Source organism: Carassius auratus, chromosome 2 (assembly GCF_003368295.1).
Source record: "Carassius auratus strain Wakin chromosome 2, ASM336829v1, whole genome shotgun sequence".
In the NCBI taxonomy this organism is placed as follows: domain Eukaryota; kingdom Metazoa; phylum Chordata; class Actinopteri; order Cypriniformes; family Cyprinidae; genus Carassius; species Carassius auratus.
The window spans coordinates 16,842,795-16,864,054 of NC_039244.1; the positions used below are offsets into that span (position 1 = coordinate 16,842,795).

Here is a 21,260-nt window from a genome sequence, read left to right on the forward strand (position 1 = left end):
ATATTACAGATTGATACAACTGATAAAAAAATAAAAATGTTCAGTGTACTATTTTGCATGTTATCTACCTTTTTTCAAGATGATAACCTTATTTACTCACAAATTACAAGTTGTAAAAACAAATCTATACAGTCATTACATTATATTGTACAAACAGTAACATTTGGCATAGCCTTGAATACAGAGTGGTTGAATACCTGCCAGAGCTCATTTAGCATCAGTCAGGAAATCTTAATCTTAGTCGTAATTAGATTAGGAGGCAGTTGCAAATGAAATGTGCTTCTCCACCATCCACAATTTGTCCTCTGTCCTGTCCAGTCAGAGCTCAGGAAAATGTCCTGACCTTTCAGAAAATTAGTATTCTCTGTTACCCATATATTCACCTGAGACCAAACTGAACATAATGAAATAAATGATCAAATGTTGTATTAAACTTATATAAGCTTATATATATATATATATATATATATATATATATATATATATATATATATATATATATATATATATATATATATATATATATTCATGTTATTTTCCAGAAAGAAAATCCCATAATTTCCGGCTCCTGCTATACTTAGTGTTGAAGTAAAAGGTGCTGACTCATTAAATGGATCTGACCCAAATCTCATGACATGTTCTGTGGTGCGGTAGCAGGAGTCACACAGGTTGCAGGAGGTGGATGCTGGAGTAAAGCCCAGGACTCAAACCATAATAGCACTGAACTAAAAATGCCACTAGTGTAATACTGTGACTTACTTATTAATCCTATAATTATTTAAAAATGTACACAATACACTGAGTTGTTTCTTTTAAAATAATTTCTTTTAAAATAAACTTTAATTAGAAAATCATACTATACCATATCATATCATACTACTATATTTTAGTTTAATGGGAAACCTAGATTTTAAGCCATACTGTGAAATTTACTGCATAGCCAGCACATTTTTTTCTTGAGGTTTCCATAGCAACGTCTGTTCTTGCCACAATTCCTTACAGCTTTTAATGCACACACACACACACACACCGTTCTCTATTGTATTGATAACTTTTTGAAGTTACAGGTCTTCCTGGTGTCAAGAGAATACATGATTCCTCTGTAACAATATCCTACTGCAGCAAACTGATGACATAGGTATGGTTTGCTACTGTAAAGCCTGGACTATTTGCGACATTCCAGCCACTTCTTAGATAGATTGTCCAACCATCTGGGCATGAGCTGAAGCCTAATTGGGTGATGGACCGGGACAATGATCCAAACCAGAATCAGGTCCACATCTGAACTGCTCAAAAGAATCAAAATGAAGGTCAAATCTGATGACGCTCACTTTGTGGTTTGATAAATAGGTTTGCATTAGTAAGTCAATCCCAGCGTTAATGTGCCTTTGAATATGAAGGAACACTGAAGTACTATGAGTACTATGGAGAGACTTCACTCTTTAATACGATATTTGGTATTGTGTATTACGAGACCCTTGGGGAATGAAGGAAATTTTGCATCAATCGAGTAACCGGCCAGTTCCATTTCTGTGAACTCGGTTTTAGGTACTTCACAAGAGATTGCAAAGTCTATACAAAATGTAAAAAGGAAATCTGTAAATCAAGGTATTTTCAAAAATTCTCTCAGACAATAAATCAATCAAGAACAATTTGGGATCCTAAAGTCAAGCAAAAGGGTCTCTTATGTGGTCATTTGAATGTACAAAGTATTATATCAAAAAGTGATCAAATTCATCATCTTTTATTAGACTCTAATTTAGATTTTCTTTGTTTGTCTGAAAACTGAAAACTGGCATCCAGTGTAATGAAATTGCTTTGGCAAATTGCATAGATTTGTAATGTATTGGTCTGTCTCTAATTTTATCAGCACAGATGTCTTTTGTATTAATTGTAATTTATCATCCACCATCTTAAAATATTAGTTTCTATAAAAACTTTAAACAATTAATGACTAAAACAGCATGATTTCAACAACAAAGTTATTATTATGGGAGATTTTTATTTTAATTGAGATGATAAAACAGTTAGAAAGAATCTCAAACAGATAACTGATCACTTCGATCTGAAGAAAATGATTAAATGGCCCTTTAAGAATAACTAATTCAACAAGGTCTCAAATTGATTTCATTTTTGGTAATTGAGCAGGGTGAATTTAAAAAACGTTTAATATTGTGTCCAGAAAATGATCTAGTAAGAGATTAAATTAATTCAGAAGGAAATATGATTCTTACTGGATTCCAAAACACAAACTACAGTAGATGACTTTAGAAGAGCGAACCATCAGATTAAATGGGATGATTTATTTACCGGAAAATATCATTTGAATATTCTCCCCAAAAAAATTGAGAGCACTTTTAAAGATTTCAGTCGTAAATTGAATCCTAAAAATAAAAAAACATACTGTCCCTTGGGTGAATTCAGATATTTTAGAACTAATTAAAAAAAAAGTTGGTCATGGTAGACATGGTAGACAACATTTTGTTAAGTTACAGAACAAGTTGGTAAAGACCCTGAGAAAAGCAAAGGCTTATTTTTTTCTGAGAATAATTGAAGAGGCAAGAGGTAATTCTAAAACAAACTGGAATCAATTGAGCTACTTAAAAGGAGACAAAAGAAAAGATAGTTAATCAGTTGAATTGATGGTAAATTGGAAGCTGACTAACAATCGAGCTGATGTAGCCGAAGCACTTAATTATTACCTTGTTGACTCTGTAGTCACAATTGCACAATGTTTCTCTCCTGAGTATACATACGTTTATCCAGTTAATACAGTGCAACAAGCCCTTACTCTAAGGGCAATCTCTGAATTAGACGTCAGAAGAACAATTACAGTACATCTCTTAAACAATCCAGAGCAAAGGATATATTTGGTACGGATGTGGTAATGCTTAAAGAGCTTAGTGAGTCATTAGTTAATCTTATCACTAAAAATATCAGTCATTCAGTTTCTCAGGGGATGTTATCGTCTGCTTGGAATTAATCTGTTATTGTGCCTATATTCAAAAGTGGTGATCCACACTCTGCTAGCAATTATAGACCTATTAGCATTTTACCTGTAGTCTCAAAGGTTGCAGAGTAATTGATGACTGCGCAAATTACTAATTATTTGAATAATAGTTATTGTGCATTGCAACCAATGCAGTTTGGCTTTAGAGCAAACTATTCAACTGAGATGGCAAATTGCTACTTCACTGGAAAAGTCTTTACTAGATAAAAGAGTGGTTGTTGGGGCTGTGTTTCTTGACCTCAGTAAGGCCTTTGACACTGTAAACCACAGAATTCTTATGTCCAAATTATTAAGTCTGTATTTCTGTCCACATATTTTAAAATGGATTGAATCATGTTTGTCAGGTCGCACACAGTATGTTAGTATACTGAATTTTAAGTCAGCCCCCCCAAGTATATCCACTGGTATTCCACAATGACCTATTCTGGGACCTTTACTTTTTATGTTGTACATCAATGATTTTCCATCCATATTTCCTAACACTTGGAATGAATGTATGCGGATGACACTGTTATTTATATACACGGAAGTAGTGTGTCACAATTTCAACTTACACAAAATCAACTTACACAATTCCTGGTTCATGTCACAGCTTGGCAAGAACAATGCTGTTTACAGTTAAACATCTCTAAATAGCGAGTATGTTCTTTAGCAAATCTAATAGTTTAAGTGTTGTGACAGATGTTTTTTGTATCAGGGAAAGATTGCAAGTTGTATCTGAATATAAGCACCTCGATGTTCTGACTGTTTCCAAACTTTTAAAATGGTCTGTAACCGGGTCAGATTTGGACTCAAATTTCAAAAGTTTACTCATTATCATCAAGTTTTACATTATATGTCGTCTGAGGCCGCTTTGATGTATGTGCATTCCATGATTATTTATCATATTGCTTACTGTTTAACCACTTGGTCGCAAGCTAGTATTACTGCTCTGAAACCAGTCTATAAACAATCACTAAAAACTCTTGATCAGAAATCAGTTCAATTTTATCATTGTCTAATATTAAAAATATATATAATGTGCTAAACTGGGATAACTTGATCAATTATGTACATATTTGTCTACTGTTTAAGACTATACACAGTCTGACTTCACCACTAAAAAAGTTTGTGAATATAAGAACAACTGCTCACCGATCTACAAGGGGTGGGGAAAGGGGACATATTATTCCTTTCAAAAGATGTAAATTCAGTCAGTCTGTATTTTCAATCAAGGCTGCATGGGAATGGAACTCCATCCCATCAACAATTAGAAGATTACATACTTTTGGTTCTTTTCAGTTTCATCTCAAAAAATGGTCACTGACAACTCAGCACTGTCAACATTAGTATTTTTTTCTTGACAATAGACTTCTTTGTACTAATTTTCTCTTGGTTATGTTGCCTTCCCCTGTTGCCATCTCTTTCTCTGTCTCTCTTTCTCTCTCTCTCTCTCTCTCTCTCTCTCTCTCTCTCTCTCTCTCTCTCCCCTTTCCCTCATATTTTTACTTTGTCTAGATAATTTACTTATATTTTGTATTTTAGCAGACCTTTTTTTTTACTGTGCATTCATGGTTCTGTAATTTTTGTCTGTATTTAACTTTTTGCTTTTTTTCATATGATGTGTGTATGTGCAATGATGCTTAGTTTTTCTTTTAGGTTGACCTTTTCACATTCTGTCAAGAGTCTACAGATGAAAAATTGCCTTTTTGGCTAATTCTGGCACATTTACAGTTATGTTTATTAATTTAATGTGCATTGCCCCTGTTGACAATTAAACTTCAACTTAATAGATCTAAGAATGAGAATATAAATGATCCAAATCCACACTAAACTCTTATGGGTGGATGAGCATTTTTGTGAGCATGGCATTGGTTACTTATTCAGGAACATTTTGTACTGCTCTCTCCATGACATTGACTTGCAGGAGAGGTGGTGCTGAGTGAACAGATGTCTATGGCAGACATGAGTAAACAAAAGTGAGCACCTCTACATGACTGTGCCTATGGGGAAAGCCCTCTCCACTCCCCACCCTCCAATTATCCTGGTTTCCTCTAGTTCCTCGTTTTTGTCATTCGTTTTCTCAATCTCGTTTCACCGCCTTCTCTGCTAATTAACCTCATTTCTTTCAACACAAACGATGTTATGTTTGCAGAATGGCCTTGAGTCAGTTTATCTAATGGGTACTGCATTACGCCTGTTTATTTTAAGCACTTGTGAGCACAATATTTATTATTAATAACATTCAAGCTCACATTGACATTCTTGACATGACTTTATGAAACATTTACACCATTTACAACTTTAACTACAATTTTGCTTTGATGTGATGATTTCATGTGCAATCTAAATTGAAACTTTTTCCCTGATGATGTTCAGGCAGGCTCTTGCTGGTTTGGTGCAGGTCTAGCTGGTGAAGTACTGTTTACCAGCAAAAAATAGTGGGGTGACCAGCACTCCAGTATCTAAAACACAACATATGCACAAGACCAGTAGTGGCTGTCTTGACAGCAAGGTTATCAGCCTTATATTAAAGTCAGTATGATGGTGTCAGACTGCGTACAACCAGACATCATGACATCATGAATATTAGAAATGAGAGTAACTGAAATGTAATTTGATGACTAAAATGCATAAGTAGTGAGGTTAACTAGGTTGCTGGAGTTTTACAAAAAAAAAAAAAAAAAAAAAAAATATATATATATATATATATATATATATATATATATATATATGTATATATATAAAATATGTATATAATAAACAATTAACATAACAGTAAAGTTGAACTTTCTCCAGTTTTATAGTAAAATATCTATATTTCCATCTAACATTAAGATACATTTACTTGAGAAGCATAATTGGGTGATCTATTAAGCATGAGAGGGTGAACCAACTTTAGGGTAAGGATAAGTAACCTAATGTAAGTGTAATTCAGGGGAGGTTCTAAACCCTTTTTAGGTGGGTTTCACATGATGATTTTCAATGATTGCATTGTGCATGATTGGTTATAATGCTTAATGCTGAAACACTAATGGAAATAAATATGGGGCAACCTGAGCTGATCTTAATTCAATGCCGCAGTCTACACTTTTCATTCATTTTCACTTTATTCACAACAGACGTAATAGATTTATTTTAATTGTGCAGGTGCATTTTTGTCCAATTGAGTGGCATTATTGCCCCAAGTCCACATGGCCAGGGTAGCCAGGGCTCGGCCTTGAGACTTATCTTATTTTTGAGAAAACAGTTATTTTAAATCATAATAATATTTCACAATAACTTTTTACTGTATTTTTTATTAAATAAATGGCGAGCATAAGAGATTCCAATGTTCAAAAACATCAAAAAAATCATGCTAAACCGAAGCTTTTGAATGGTAGTGTAAAAGACTACAGAACTGTTTTACTGATGTTCTTCACTATTGCCCTAGAAAGACTTTTTTTGTTGTTGTTGTTGTTTGTTTTTTTAACTTAAGAATGAACCTCACCCGTTTTTATTGTTTAAATAGAAAAAAAGAGTTAATGTTGTAGGCCTTATATTCTAGAGCTTTGATTTCTCATCAAAAGACTGTGAAGATGCCATGTAAGATACCATGTAATATATATTATCAAACCCATTAGCAGCTCATATAGAAGATTTTGTGTCATAAGAACTGCTTTTCCCATCACCGAGTTGAAAACATTATGGACATTGTGTTATGAAATTTTATAAATGCAATCTTTGTTTTGTGGTAGCATTTTGCCATAGATTAGTGTTGAAAAATGATAGGGAGTGTTATGCTCATATCAATTTATAAGATCAATTTGACACAGCTAAATAGTTTTAGTTCTTATTGCCTGACATTACTGAGAAACTCTGCATGACTTTGAACACTGCCCTTTGAGAGGAGTTGGTAATAAAATTTGATGAAGGAGCCCTGCAGGAGAAAGCGGGGGATCATTTGTGACTTTGATGACACTGTCCTTATATAGTGGAGTAATCTCTACTGAAAACAGTGTATTATCAATGCATATGCCTCATTTAATGATTTAATCATATCATGAGAAGATCTTTGTACCTGGTAAGGATAAATTATCTCTGTTTTAAACTTTAAAATATTTATTAATTTATTTTATTTGATTCAAAGACAGCATAGTTTCAGCTTAATCATTTCAACATTGACATGGAGTGTTATATTTAACGCTATGTGAACAGTCAAGTGCTTGTTGCTACTGTGAGTCAGAATGAGTCAGAATGGACAGAAATGTCTCGGGAAAGAGAATGAGTCTGGTTGTTATAATAATGCTGGTTCTTACTCTTGTATGACTGTGGTAGGGTTCGGCGGACCGTCAGGACTCAGGGGCCACTGAGGAGAAGGAGAAGAATGCCCAAGTCCAGCTGGACAAGGCCAAGGTAGATTGCAACTCCATTATTCTCTCAGCTGCCCATTCCTGCTACCAGTGACGGTGGCAACAAGGACCGAAATATATCACAGCTTTAGATGTGCTCATACATTTTACATTGCTCTTTTTCCCCTGTCAAAGTAACAAGGAAGCTGTGTCAAAAAGATAATCACCAAATGCCTGCGTTTAAACAGCACATCAGTGTTAAATCTTGTACTCTACAAAATCAATGCTCTATATGCAAATGACAAACAATAGCTACAGTTACCTTTTCTTCTGTTCTTTTATACAGTCCAAAAACAGATAAGAAGCACTGTGGCAAACCATGAATGAGCAACAAACAACAAACACTTTGTGTTTTATCATCTGCTCTTTACAGAGTCCAGTTTTGCTCAGCTTTTAAAAACTGAATGAAACCCTTATAACTGCGTCAGTGAGCTCTCTGAGGTCCTTTCATAATTAAGGTACTAGGTAGAAAGGATCATGTCCTGCTTTAGTCCACAATCTCTATCTCCCACAGAGAATCACCTTTAAAAACCAGGCTATAAGCAGCTAGACTGCTATAGTGTTGACATTTGACTTTCTTTTAATTAAATACCAAATTATAATACGATAAATTAATTAAACAAAGTGATTTTTTTTAAGTCAGTAAAAGATAATGGTATCACTTTGTTTTAATGCTCTTGCAATCCTTTATTGGCGGTTTTTATGGTTTTCTTAAAAATCTATCTAACTAAAAAGCATGGGAATGTGATTATTTTGCCCCATTTAAACATGAATGTAATATCAAATATCAAAACTGTTTTTACATGAGTGGATTAAAAACAGTATAAACATTATTTTACAGAATTTTATAAATGACTTTTTTTATGGTAGGGACTTTGCAATTGACCAGTGTTGAAAAATTATAGGGAGTATTATGCTTATCCACTCTGAACCATTTTTTTCATTTGACTTTTGACTTATTGATTAGAAACAAAAAGATTACAGTATTTTAAAATATGGAGACTTGGAGGATTGTTTTTTAAAAGAAAATAATTGATACTTTGTAATATACAGTAAGTCTTAGTAAGGCCAATAGACAGCATTACCCTTTTCTGGGCTGATATGGAGCTCTTTTAGAATGAATTTGTGCATTGCAATGGGTTTGAAGGTAAATGAATGAAAGCTATTATTAGTAACTTGCCTGGGGCAGTGCAGCACATGTGCCATTGCTCAAATCACCAGTGTTTCTGTTCCAGCATGCTGGTCTGTCTGCTGCCTTTAACTTATACACAACCTCATGGACACATTTACAAATAAAATGGTAGAGCTGCACTTCACGTGGAGATTTTGTTTACATATAGTTACTAGAAACATACTGTTGCAGTTCTTGCTCACAAAGGATTCTGATGCATTCAGTGTATTTTTATTTAATTATGTTTCAATCTTTCCTTTTTGTTGCGATTATTCAGTTTAAGCCTGTTGCTTTCGCTGTGCGCACAAACTTCACCTACACTCCTGCAGATGATGACAACGTCCCTATACCAGGCCACGGGGTTTCTTTTGAAGCTAAAGACTTCCTGCATATTAAAGAGGTCAGTGTATTCCCTGATCACCTGCACGATTACCACACTGAAGTAAATCAAATGAATGTCAATATAGTCGATGAAGATGGTTTTTATATCTAAAATATTGTGTTGTTTTTGTTGTTGGTTACAGAAATTTAACAATGACTGGTGGATTGGACGGCCTGTAAAGGAAGGGGGAGAGGTTGGTTTTATCCCCAGCCCGGTGAACCTGGAGACAATTCTGATCAGAAGAGAGGTGCAGGCCAGGAAGGCTGCCAAAGCACTGGCCAAGTAAACAAATCTCATTAAAAATGCAGTGTGGAGTCTTCATTTTGTTATCTTTGTGTTCTTATTGCATGGATGAATCAGCTGTTTAAATGTGCATATATTGCGCCAACACTCATTGTGTACAAAATGCTTTTTTTCTCCTTACAGTAAAGCGGCTAGTGTTGCCAAAGATGATATGAATGCAAAGAAAGCAGCTCCACCACCAACAGGTGCGCTGACACTTCATGTACATTATTTACATTAGCATGTAGGTTTCCCTTTGTAATTGATAATTCTTTATTTGTTATTATCCCCTTTTTAGACAAAAAGTATGTATGTGGAACATAAATAGTGTTATAATTTGGCGTAAAATTTCTTATTTTAAATATAAATTAATATTTGTATCCTTTAGTTCAGCAAGTGAAGAAGAAATCGGTGAGCAAGTGCATAATGCTGTGATTAAGACCACATCACACACATTTATTTTTATATTCATATATTGCCTGTTTGTTGAAGCATATTTTCACCCAGTTTCTTTGACTTCAGGGAGAGCAGCTGGCTGCATATGATGTTGTGCCTTCCATGCGTCCCGTGGTACTCATGGGGCCTTCGCTCAAGGGCTATGAGGTGAGGGCCATTGCCTCATGTCTCCATTAAGTGCAATGTTTAGGCATTCACTGTCCAAACTCTCTGAGGATCTTTGCTTCAAAGGAGCCAGTGGCTCAGAATACATATGATAATATATTAATCTTAGAATAAAACATGAAAAGTACTATTCTTATTTTAATACATTGTTTGTAATGTGTCTTATAGCCCAACCTGAGGATTAAATTCTAAATTGTTCTCTTATGCCACACTTGTGATGCACAAATATGTACTGCCCTCTAGTGTACATAACGGAAACTACACTTTTATGAAGTACTATTATTGAGTTGCGTGTTTTCTACCTTTTATTTCAATTTACAGGTTACAGACATGATGCAAAAAGCTCTCTTTGATTTTTTAAAACACAGATTTGAAGGAAGGTATGGTGCACATGATTAAGGAGTTAATGGACTGTTGACTCATTTCAAAGGAATATTTACTATAACAATGGTTGTGTGTAGACAAAAAGAGTATTGTGACTTTTCATATGTAAATCCTTTGCTAGAATTACTATCACCCGGGTGACAGCAGATATTGCACTTGCCAAGCGATCGATCCTCAACAACCCCAGCAAGCACGCCATAATGGACCGCTCCAACACCCGTTCCAGTTTAGGTAATCACTACTTGCTGTTTTCTTCATGTTTTTCTGTCTGTATGTCATTCCATACAAAGTACACAATATATTATAAATGTACTGGCTTGAAATAATAAATAAACAATTTAATGCAGAATCAGAGAGAAAGAATGTATTGGTTGTTGCACCCAAACATATTAATATAGGCTACTTATGTATTAATAAAGGAAATTAATAATTACCTATTTAACATTGGGATAACAGAGCCTGATCCTGCACTGCAAAAATAAATTATTAATCAGAACTTTTGTCTCAATTTTGTTTAATACATTTACTTAAGAAGGTAGACTGAATACATAAACAAGTTATTTGGTTTGATAGATTTTTTCATAATTGTTTAAAAATAAGACATAAATACTGATTAATAAAACATTTTTTTTTCTGGAAAAAAAAAGGAAAAAAATATCCCACTTACAGAGAAACTCCCACTGCTTTTAAATTGTATCTCTCACAGCACTAAAAGTATATTTTGATTGTAATTATTAAATGGCTGTTTATCATTAGTGGATGTGTTTTCTCACCAAGTGTGGATCTGAGATGTGTAGCTCACTTTGTTAAGGAGATCTGTTTTCTCCACTCTGTCCCACACATTGCTCTCTTTTCTCAGATGCCGTGGGTATGTATTACAGCAGTAGCCTGTCTCTGTTCCCCAACTCACTCCTGTTGGTGTCACCAGAACTGCTTTACCTCTTAGAGAACACTATAAGTGTCAAAGTGCCCTGCTACTTTTAGTGAAGGTCACTGCTTTCTAAAAGCTTCGGCTTGTGTTAACCACAAAATCTCCATTGACCTTCCTAATTTATACATCAATTTATTGGTCAAACAAATGCAAGCCAAAGTATTTAGTGTGTATGTAAGAGTGAGTTATGTGCTGCTTAATCAGTAAAGAAAAAAAATTATATATATATATATAGAAATAAGATATGTAATTAAGTAAGATAATAAGAATAGTTTTTCTCTTGACAAAATAAAACTATTTCCTAATGCAGTGAGAACAAAAGAGTGTTTTGATATTTTAACTTGAAAACAGTGTAAAACCACTGAAAACAATTTTTTTTTTTTTGACCGTGTCTTGTGATTTGTGAAAGATAAGTTTTAAAGAGCAAGTTTTAAACCATTGTTCTGCTGCATCCTGTGGACGAGGAACCGTTCTGTCAGCATATTTTGATCATTTCTGTTTTCATTGACATATTGCATGACCTGTGTATGGAATGCATTTAGTTTTGAAGATGGGGCTTTCACTTTTATACACCCTTTTATATATATATATATCATGAAAGTGGAAGAAATGTTTCATCTTTATCTTTTTTGATAATCTTCCTACATATACTCAAGGAGTTTGACATAAACAGCTTCCCATTACATTTGAAGTGCTTTTGGCTACACTTCAGCAGATTTGTACTTTGACAGCATCATATTTTTGAAGATGTCATTTAAAAGGATTTTTGGTTGACTAGTCTCATTTATTTCTTAATCTGACCCTACAGCTCAAATCCAAGGAGAGGTTGAGAGGATTTTTGAGTTAGCACGCAGTCTACAGCTTGTGGTTCTTGATGCCGACACCATTAACCACCCTCTCCAACTAAGCAAGACCTCCTTGGCCCCGATCCTGGTGTATGTCAAGATTTCATCACCCAAGGTCAGAAACTCTGTTCAGCTTGCAAACATTCTTTCAATAGTCATTTGTTTACTGATGAAACAAACATTATACATTACTTTTCAAAAGTTTGGGCTTGTAAGATTTTTAATTGTTTAAAAAAAAAAAAAAAATCTTATGCTCACAAAAATGTGTATTTAAAAATACAATAATATTATGAAAATACGTTTTTGGTATAAATTGTTTTCTATTTTAATATATTTTAAAAGGTACAGTTATTGTAAAATGTCATATTCCTGTGATGGCAAAGCTGGATATTCAGAAGCCATTGATCCAGTCTTCAGTGTAACATGATCCTTCAGAAATCATTCTAATATTTGATTTTCTGCTCAAGAAACATTTTTCATTATTATCAATTTTGAAAACGATTATGATACTTATGAAACCATGACACATTTTTACGGATTCTTTGATGAATTGAATGTTCAGTAAATGCATTTTTACGAAATATAAATCTTTTTATTTTAATTTTAAATGTATTTACTGTGACTTTTGATCAATTAGTATGATCTGTGTTTTTGTTTTTTCATCTAAATGATGTTTTTAATAATGCACATTGTTCATTTAATTTGCATAAATGGTTTTTTGTTACCATAGCTTTTCATTTAAAATCTTATAATCTACATTCTACAAAATTAACCTCAAAGCAATTTATTTTATGTTTTGTAAGAGGTACATTTCAAAACAGGGCTTATTCAGTGTTGAGAATTATGTTTAACACTTAGTCATCAGTTAAATAGCTATTTAGTCATCAGAAGGAAATGAATTCAGCTTTCATTTAGTATGTTAACCAGTTCCAGCTGCTCTGTGCCAATTCCCTAGTTTGGAAAAATATTAAAAGAATCATTTGCTGGTATGCTCAAGTATACCATATATTATAGATGGTATAAAAATTGCCACTAGGAGGCAGAAACAAGATTATTCTGTCAGCACAACGATATCTGATGTGGTAAACTTGTTTGATAAACTTTTCTAATAACCACAAATATCTTTTAAAGTGCACTACAGTACATCATTCAAAATGATATATATCTGTCATATGAATAAGATCTATCTGTCTGTCACTGGGCTACACAAAGCATGGTTTCATTTACTGCCCAGAAGCTTTTGAATGTGCAGCCATTACATTTACATAGGAAATGCTTGTTTGAGAGAAGACTGGTTGCACAAAAACACTAACCTTTCTCTTGTGATCCAACATGACCTAACATTCACTGTTCTTTCACCCCATGTGCCTCCCACTCATCCTTCCTGTGCCTTTTCCTTCCTCTTTTCATCTGCTGTTCAGGTTCTGACAAGACTGATAAAGACCAGGGGCAAATCTCAGACTAAACATTTGAATGTTCAGATGGTGGCCGCCGACAAACTGGCCCAGTGTCCTAATGTAAGTGTACTTAAATATATACTAAAGATATTAAAATGTTTTTTGTATGATTACAGATGACCCTTTACTAAAAATCCGCCTCTGTTAAAGGAATAGTTCACCCAAAAGTGTACAGAAAATTTACTCAGACCATCCAAGATATAGATGAGTTTGTTCATTCATCAGAACAGATTTGGAGAAATTTAGCCTTAGCCTATATCACTTGCTCACCAATGGATCCTCTGCAGTGAATGGGTGCCATCAGAATGTCTAGAATCAGAGTCTAAACAGCTGATTAAAGCGTCACAAAAATACACAAGTAAACCACCAAACTTATGTTCTTCAGTTAACATCTTCTGAGCTGAAAAGCTGCCTCTTTGTTATAAATAAATCTATCAAGACTTTTTTAACCGTTAATATTGCTTTTTTCCAGTAAAAACAAATTTATGTCATCTCGCCTGAATAAGAAGAGCAATATGTATAGATCAAGCACATTTTATAATACAAAAAAAAAAAATGCAAAACAGTTCTAAACAAATATGTCAGTGGATTTTGATGTGAGGGGACATCAGGGGATAGATTTTTCACTGGAGGCAGTGATATTATAGATAGACGTTTCGTATCAATCCACTGGAGATGTAATGCTACATTTCTCAGAATTTTGTTCTGATGAAGAATCAAATTTCACTACATCTTGGAAGGACTGAGGGCAAGTAAATTATTAGAAAAAAAAACTGAGTGAACTATTCCTATATCTTTACAGAACATCCCATTGCAATGAATCATACATTTTATGATAAGCTCTATTTTCATGTGGAGTGGTTAATTAAATTTTAAGGCATAATGGTCAATTAATCATGATACAAAATGTAACCTTGTTATGCACTTGATATATAACATCTGATAAACTTAGAGTCTGTTTCTTTAGAAATTTTGGACCTCTTTGGTGGCCTCCTTTGAACACTACCATTATTTCTAATTCAAGCCTAGCTGGAGGGCCTAATCACAAACTGTTTTTGTGTGATTATCAAGAGACTGTTATTTTTATACTGTTATGATGTTGCGAGACACCCAAGGCCGTAGTTGACATATAGCCTCCAAGCATTATCATGTGTTATGTGCTTCATTTCACTGTCACTTATGCTTACCCTTTATTGTGACATCACTATTGGTCTCTCTCATAGGAGCTGTTCGATGTCATCTTAGATGAGAACCAGCTGACAGATGCCTGTGAACACATTGCTGATTATCTGGAGGCCTACTGGAGAGCCACACACCCTCCTGAAATGGAGCCTTCCAACCCCATGCTGGAGAAACTGGCAGAAAACACACTCCCCACCAGCCCCACACCTGCTAAGGTACTAGACACACTGAGAAAAAACAGGAGATGAATTACTCAAACATATGCAGACAGTCTGTGGATTTTTAGGAGTGAACCTAAACAAGTCAAGAAATGCTCTTTAGTAATGTGTTTTCTGATTGGATGCATAACTAAAAAATTCACCCCATGAATGTGTATAAAATAAACACTTTTCACACACTCAGTTTAATTTGTCAAAAGACAGAGATCAATAGTAAATACACTCTATTAGTCAATATGTTTGGGGTTGGTAAGATTTGTAAATGTTTTTGAATCACTAAGACAACATTTGTTTTGGTCAAAATTACAGTATTTAGACAGTTATGTTGTGAAATATTATTACTATTTAAATAACTGTTTTCTATTTTAATATAGTTTAAAATGTAATGCATTCCTTTGATGGCAAAGCTGAATATTCATCAACCATTACTTCAGTCTTCAGTGCAACATGATTCTTCAAAAGTCATTCTAATATGCTGATTTGCTGCTCAAGAAACATTTCTTATGATAATCAATATTAAAAATCAGACGGATGGCTTAATACTTATGTGGAAATTTTAATACATTTTTTTCCCTCAATTTATTTTAAAGAAATGAAAGTTCAAAAGGACAGCATTTTGTAATGAGGGTGAGGCAGAGGCTGTGTTAGAATCCATTTGCGGAAATTTAATGAGCAAATAGTTTAACAATTCAAAATGTGGGGCAGAAATCAGAGTTGTGGTCACAGGCCAAGAAGTCAAAATCATAGTAATCAGTTCAACCAGCAAACAAGTATGAAGGAAGCTAGTACTGGCACTCGACCAGGACGTCCCCATGGTCGTGGGGCTGGACAGTCAGGTCTGGCTCAATGGAAGTCTTCGATAAATTATGGATCCAGGATGTCAGGGGCGGCTACCCATGATCTTTCCTTAGGTCCATAGCCCTCCCAGTCCACCAGATATTGGAGCTGACCCCCTCGTTGTCTTGAGTCCAGCAACTCATTCACCTTGAATGCTGGTGATCCATCTATATCCAGCGTTGGTGGTTGCTCTTGGTTCTCAGAATTGGGGTCATCATCCAGGTGGACCGGTTTAATGAGCGAGACATGGAAGGAGGGAGAAATACGGTAGTTAGTCGGAATACCTGGGGCTGAGCTTCCTGCTCGGTAGCCACAGCTTGAGCTCCCCCATAGAAAGCCAGACCCATTGTCCTGGTTGGTAGCGAGAGGACATCGTCTGTTGGCCTGGAACTCTAGTGTTTTGACGGCTCTTTGTAGACGGACATGGGCACTGTCTCACACCCTCTCACTGCGTCTGATCCAGTCACCGACTGCAGGTACAGATGAGGGTTCACCTGACTACAGGAACAAGGGGGTTGTTATCCCAACATGCATTGGAAAGGGGTCCTGCCAGTGGAGGAATGAGCTAGGGAGTTTTGAGCATACTCAGCCCATGGAAGTAATCCTGTCCACGGTTCTATTCACAATTACAATAAGTTCTGAGATACCTTCCAATCTCCTGGTTCAACCTTTCCACTTTGCCATTTGACTGGACGTGGATGTGGAAATTGGGTTCCTCTGTCAGAAACAATATCCTCAGGCAAACCATAGACTCTGAAAACATGGTGGAATAGGGCTTGTGCTGTTTCCATGGCTGTGGGGAGACCTTTGAGAGGGATCAAACGAAATGCTTAGAGAAGTGATCAATAATTACTCGTATGGTGGTGAAACAATTGGAGAGTGGCATGTCTGTGACAAAGTCTATGGACAAGTGTGACCAAAGACGTTGAGGAATCCTTGGGAGTCTTGGATCAAGTGCAATTTGGCAGGTCTTGAGATAGGTTACCACATCTCTGGTCATCAATGGCCACCAGACACAGTTCTGTAATAGGCGGCAGTTGTGAGAAATTCCAGGATGTCCTGAGCTCAGAAAGGTATGAATCCATTGCATGACTTGGAGACATAAACCTTGAGGCACAAAATGTTTGTTTTGGGGACTGTTTGCTGGTGGGCTCATTGAATCTCTTCCATAATGTCCCAGGTTACTGGAGCATTGATAACAGATGGTGGAAGGATAGATTCAGGTGTGACATTGTCTGTTGAAGGATCGAGACATCTGGATAGAGCATAAGCCTTACTGTTCTTGCTGCCAGGTCTGTATGTGACAGTAAACTGGAAACAGGTGAAGAATAAAGACCAACAAGCTTGACGTGGATTCAGGTGTTTGGCACTCTTGATGTATTCCAGGTTTTTATGATCTGTGATGAATTGGAATGGATTCACTCAAGTCAATGCCTCCACTCTTCTATGACTGCCTTCATGGATAGAAGTTCTTTGTTACCTACATAATAGTTACACTCAGCAGAAGTTAGTTTTCTTGAGAAGAATGTGTAAGGGTAGAGGTTTCCTGGTTGAACATGATGCTGGGAATGAACGGCTCCGATCCCGCAATCAGATGCATCAACTTCTAACACAAAGGGAAGGTTAGGATCAGGATGCTTAAGAATCGGCGCAGTGGAAAAACTGTTCTTGAGTTTGGTGAAAGCTTGGGGAGCTTCTTCAGTCCATTTGAGTTTTGATGGCTTGCCTTTTAGCAGTGACAAATGTAGTTATGAATGAAGCATCTGTAGACATTTATTTGAAATATAAATCTTTTGTAAATGTATTTAATGTCACTATATAAATTTAATAAAATAAATATAGTAATTTATTTTGTAAAACAAAACAAAAAAGTCTCCTTAGACCTTTGAACAGTGATATACATATAATCATTAAATCATTTCATTTCCATTCAAGTGTCATTTCCACCACATCTCACATTATTCCCATATCATATTTCATCTCAGATATGCTTCACTGACAATTTTGTTTTATTAGTAACCAAGCAGACTAAATTTTCTGTATTATTTTCTCATTAATGTCTCTTATAACTTCAGTTTAGCCCGATTTCTAACAGATTTTATTAGTTTATGTTTACTAGTGTGTTCTGTTCTTTTGTAAAAGTCTGCTTTGACTGCTTTGAAACATCTGCAGGCTCCATAAAGTCTGAAATTTAGCTTAGTGCTGTGTCATTCTGTGACATTTTCCATTTCTCCCCCAACTCTTACTAAACTTTCTTGGACATTTAAAGAAGACTTGAGCTTTAAGGACCTTTGCTGAGTGAGATGGTGGTCTCTGAGGTAAAATTCCTATAGTGCCAGCACCTACTAGTTTGTACTTCCTAGTGTCCATAGTATTAGTAATAGCCTATTTTAGGTGTCGTAAGTAAACTTTATTATAGGGCCATTTTTGTAGTTTAATGTCTTTGCACAAGACTAAACAAGCAATTGCTTTCTTTTATTTTTATTATTATTACATTACTTAGGGATATGCTAAACTAAATATTTCGATAATCAACTAGTCAGTGGTGATATCTGAATAATTAAAGTACGATTTGCTTGTTTCTTTTCTGGTGGAGATGCCTCTGCAGAATCATGGGTAATTAAGTTTTTACCAGGATTTTTGCAGTTAATTATGATTATTTAAAAAAAATAAGAAATAATCAGGGCTTATGACTTCAAGAAAAGCATATTCTATTAATTAACAAACTTATAGTTCACAGGAGGTCTGCCTTTAAAGGTTTACAAGTAAACCAAATGTTTTTTTTTTTTTTTACTTCTGGAGCCCAGATGCTGCACATTATTTTTGGTTTGCTTCTATTCCAAATAAATCTTCAATGCTAAGAGACATAGTCTAGAAGCCACAAAATTCTAATATTCATGTCATATATCTCTTATACAGGATGAACAGAAAAGCAAGAAGTCGGTTGCTACCAAGAGAAAAGGATCTCAAGAGCACCAACAGGAGCATCTTCCCCAGGCTCATGAGACGAGAGAGGAGGAGGAGGAGGAGGAGGAAGAAGAGGAGGTGCAGGAGGAGGCCGAGGAGGAGGAGAGACTTCTTCGTAGTGAGCCAAAGAGACATAGCAATCGTCATCACCACCATCATCATCATCACCACCATCGCTCCAGCACCAGCCGACCGACAGAGCCCCACAACAAACACCAGCAGCAAGTGCACCACCAACGGCCCGCTGACATGGAGCTGCTTCCTGCTAAAGACATTTCATATACAGAGTCCCGGAGCAGGCGCACGCTCCCGGTTGAGGGCGACCCAGACCAAACCGAGGTCTACCACAACAGGACTACAACTCAAAAGGACCATAACCATCACCATCACCACCGGCATCACCACCGCCGCGGGACCACAGACGTTCAACCGGATTATTCCCATCTCGAGCAGCAGGACTACGAACTGGAGCACAATGAGCACAACAGGCAACAGAGACAGTCGAGCCAGCTGCGCTCGCACAAACAACCGCACCACTATGCTCACTCACACCACAGTCACTACCAGGGACGGGAGCGGGACGGGGAGATGAACAGGTGTGTAGGGACAGAGGAGTGGACGGAAGACATGTACATTCATCGCTGAGATGGTCATTGTTATAATGCTGCTATGTGAAATGCTGGATACGTGTACTCAGGACAACATGGTTTCTTCTTCTTTATCCATTCTGCTGCATCATTGCCTGTTCTGGTCAGCGTCTAATTTTCTTGATTTTGAGTTTATATCCATATAATTCTGTGTTCCTCTGGGTTTATATTCTTCTCCTACCATCAGGGCCATGACTACTTCATTTTTAAATGATTTTAGCATATTGGTCCTGGCATACATCTCTGTTTGTTACTGTCCCTGTTTCATGATATGTACATATGCAATCTGGTTATGTTTTATATTGCGATGCGCTTAGTCTTACCAATCTTTATTTGTAGCCCTTGAGAAAGATAACACATGTTTTTTTCTGATTTTTTATTTAAGTCTTTTGTGGAACATGCTGCTACACCAGTGTTAGATATGAAAATATTAAGAATATACTGTAATAAGGGACTAGTCACTTCAGATATTTTAAAGGTGACCTATTATGCCCCTTTCTACAATATGTAATATAAGTGTCAGGTGCCAGAATGTGTCTGAAGTTTCAGCTCAAAATACTCCACAGGTTATTTATTATATAATTAAAAAATGCCTATTCTTAGAGGAAGCAAAAACACTGTTTTCGTGCATGTGTCTTTAAATGCAAATGAGCTGCTGCTCCACACCCCCTTTTTAAGAGCAGGGCTGCGCCTTTACAGCTCATACGTCAGATACTCTGATAAAAAAAATAAAAATAAACTTCTGTTTGGTTGTGATTATCATGTCTATCGTGCTGAAATCCTGCGTTTTAAAGCCTTATTTGTTTTAACTTCTCATAGAGTGTTTTCTGAGCGCAACACATCCAAAGCATTTGCACAGAAAGCACCTGTCACATGGCATGAGAGTAAGTTAAAGTCTGCATGAAATCAAAATGACTTTTTTACTTTACTAGCACACATTGCAAGTCTTGATGTCAACAATTTATCCGTGCAAGTTAATCTGCTGACATTTTCTTTTTTTTGTCTTGGTAATCTTGAATCAAAATCTGAAAATTTTCTTCTACTCTGAATGGTATTCCTTTTCTAATGATGTCAGTTTGACAAATTGGGCAGAATATCCTTAAACATACCCCTCCAACATACCCCTTTAGGTTGAAATGAGTGAAAGATATAGAGGAGGAGCGCAAAAAATAAAACCATGTCCTCTATTCAATATTCTGTTTCTGCTGGAAATACGTCACTACACTGAAATAAAGTCAGCAGCAACTTCTGGTTCACGCAGACTTTAATGTTACTTAAGTTCTCTTTCATGTCTTATTGCACTTAAATTGTCAATTACACAAAAGTTCATGTTGAAAACACGAGTTACAAAATCAGTCTTTTATGACTTTGAAGGTAAACAGCTGGGAAATAGACCACATGTGGCAGCAGCCAATTTTGCGTTTCCCCAAAAATGCCCAGTGCAGCTAATGATAGAACACTTAGCATGCTTTGCTAGATCTTTTGCCATGGCACTAGAACTGTTACACAATTGTCATTTGCGAAAACAAGAACTGCAGTGCCGTGAGTGGAAATGTGTAGATAAAGTAGCGGTGATAATAAAATAAGATCCCTTTGCTAAGTCACAAAGGGAGCTCAATCTGATGCGCTCGGTTTTTTCAGACGCTTGCGGAAAAAGGCTTACCTAATCAAAGTTAATCTTTTGTAATTTTCCTGGGTTGGTAGATACACCAGGGATGCACTTGTTGTTTGCTTTTAACAGTATAAACATTGTAGCTTTGCCACAAAAAAAAAAAAAAAAAAAGATTTGATTGACCATCTCAAGCAGCCTGACAGCAACCGTGACTCAACCAATGACAGGTTTGGAGGCATGACTATATATCTGTCTGACCAATGGCAGATGTGGGGAGTGTTTAAAGCTGCAGTAGGGAACTTTTGACGCTCTAGCGGTTAATAAACAGAACTGCTTGCGTCTTG

The 21,260-nt window shown here is 35.9% G+C and overlaps 1 protein-coding gene across 4 annotated transcripts in view; it reads left to right on the top strand.

The window, feature by feature from the left end:
• The window catches only part of LOC113118097 (voltage-dependent L-type calcium channel subunit beta-3-like), a 30,565-nt gene extending 10,502 nt beyond the window's left edge, over window positions 1–20,063 (top strand). For 2 of the 4 annotated variants that reach the window (XM_026287006.1, XM_026287025.1), the window contains exons 2-14: window positions 7,307–7,384; window positions 8,829–8,951; window positions 9,076–9,215; window positions 9,360–9,421; window positions 9,604–9,626; window positions 9,738–9,818; window positions 10,158–10,216; window positions 10,342–10,451; window positions 11,080–11,088; window positions 11,960–12,111; window positions 13,418–13,513; window positions 14,677–14,850; window positions 18,610–20,063. In XM_026287006.1, coding sequence (XP_026142791.1) covers window positions 7,307–7,384; window positions 8,829–8,951; window positions 9,076–9,215; window positions 9,360–9,421; window positions 9,604–9,626; window positions 9,738–9,818; window positions 10,158–10,216; window positions 10,342–10,451; window positions 11,080–11,088; window positions 11,960–12,111; window positions 13,418–13,513; window positions 14,677–14,850; window positions 18,610–19,302 — 1,800 coding nt within the window. In that variant the 3' untranslated portion in view covers window positions 19,303–20,063. The remainder of the gene's footprint in view (window positions 1–7,306; window positions 7,385–8,828; window positions 8,952–9,075; window positions 9,216–9,359; window positions 9,422–9,603; window positions 9,627–9,737; window positions 9,819–10,157; window positions 10,217–10,341; window positions 10,452–11,079; window positions 11,089–11,959; window positions 12,112–13,417; window positions 13,514–14,676; window positions 14,851–18,609) is intronic. The other 2 variants (XM_026287016.1, XM_026287033.1) reach the window with 1 other exon arrangement.
• Window positions 20,064–21,260: the final 1,197 nt, after the last annotated feature.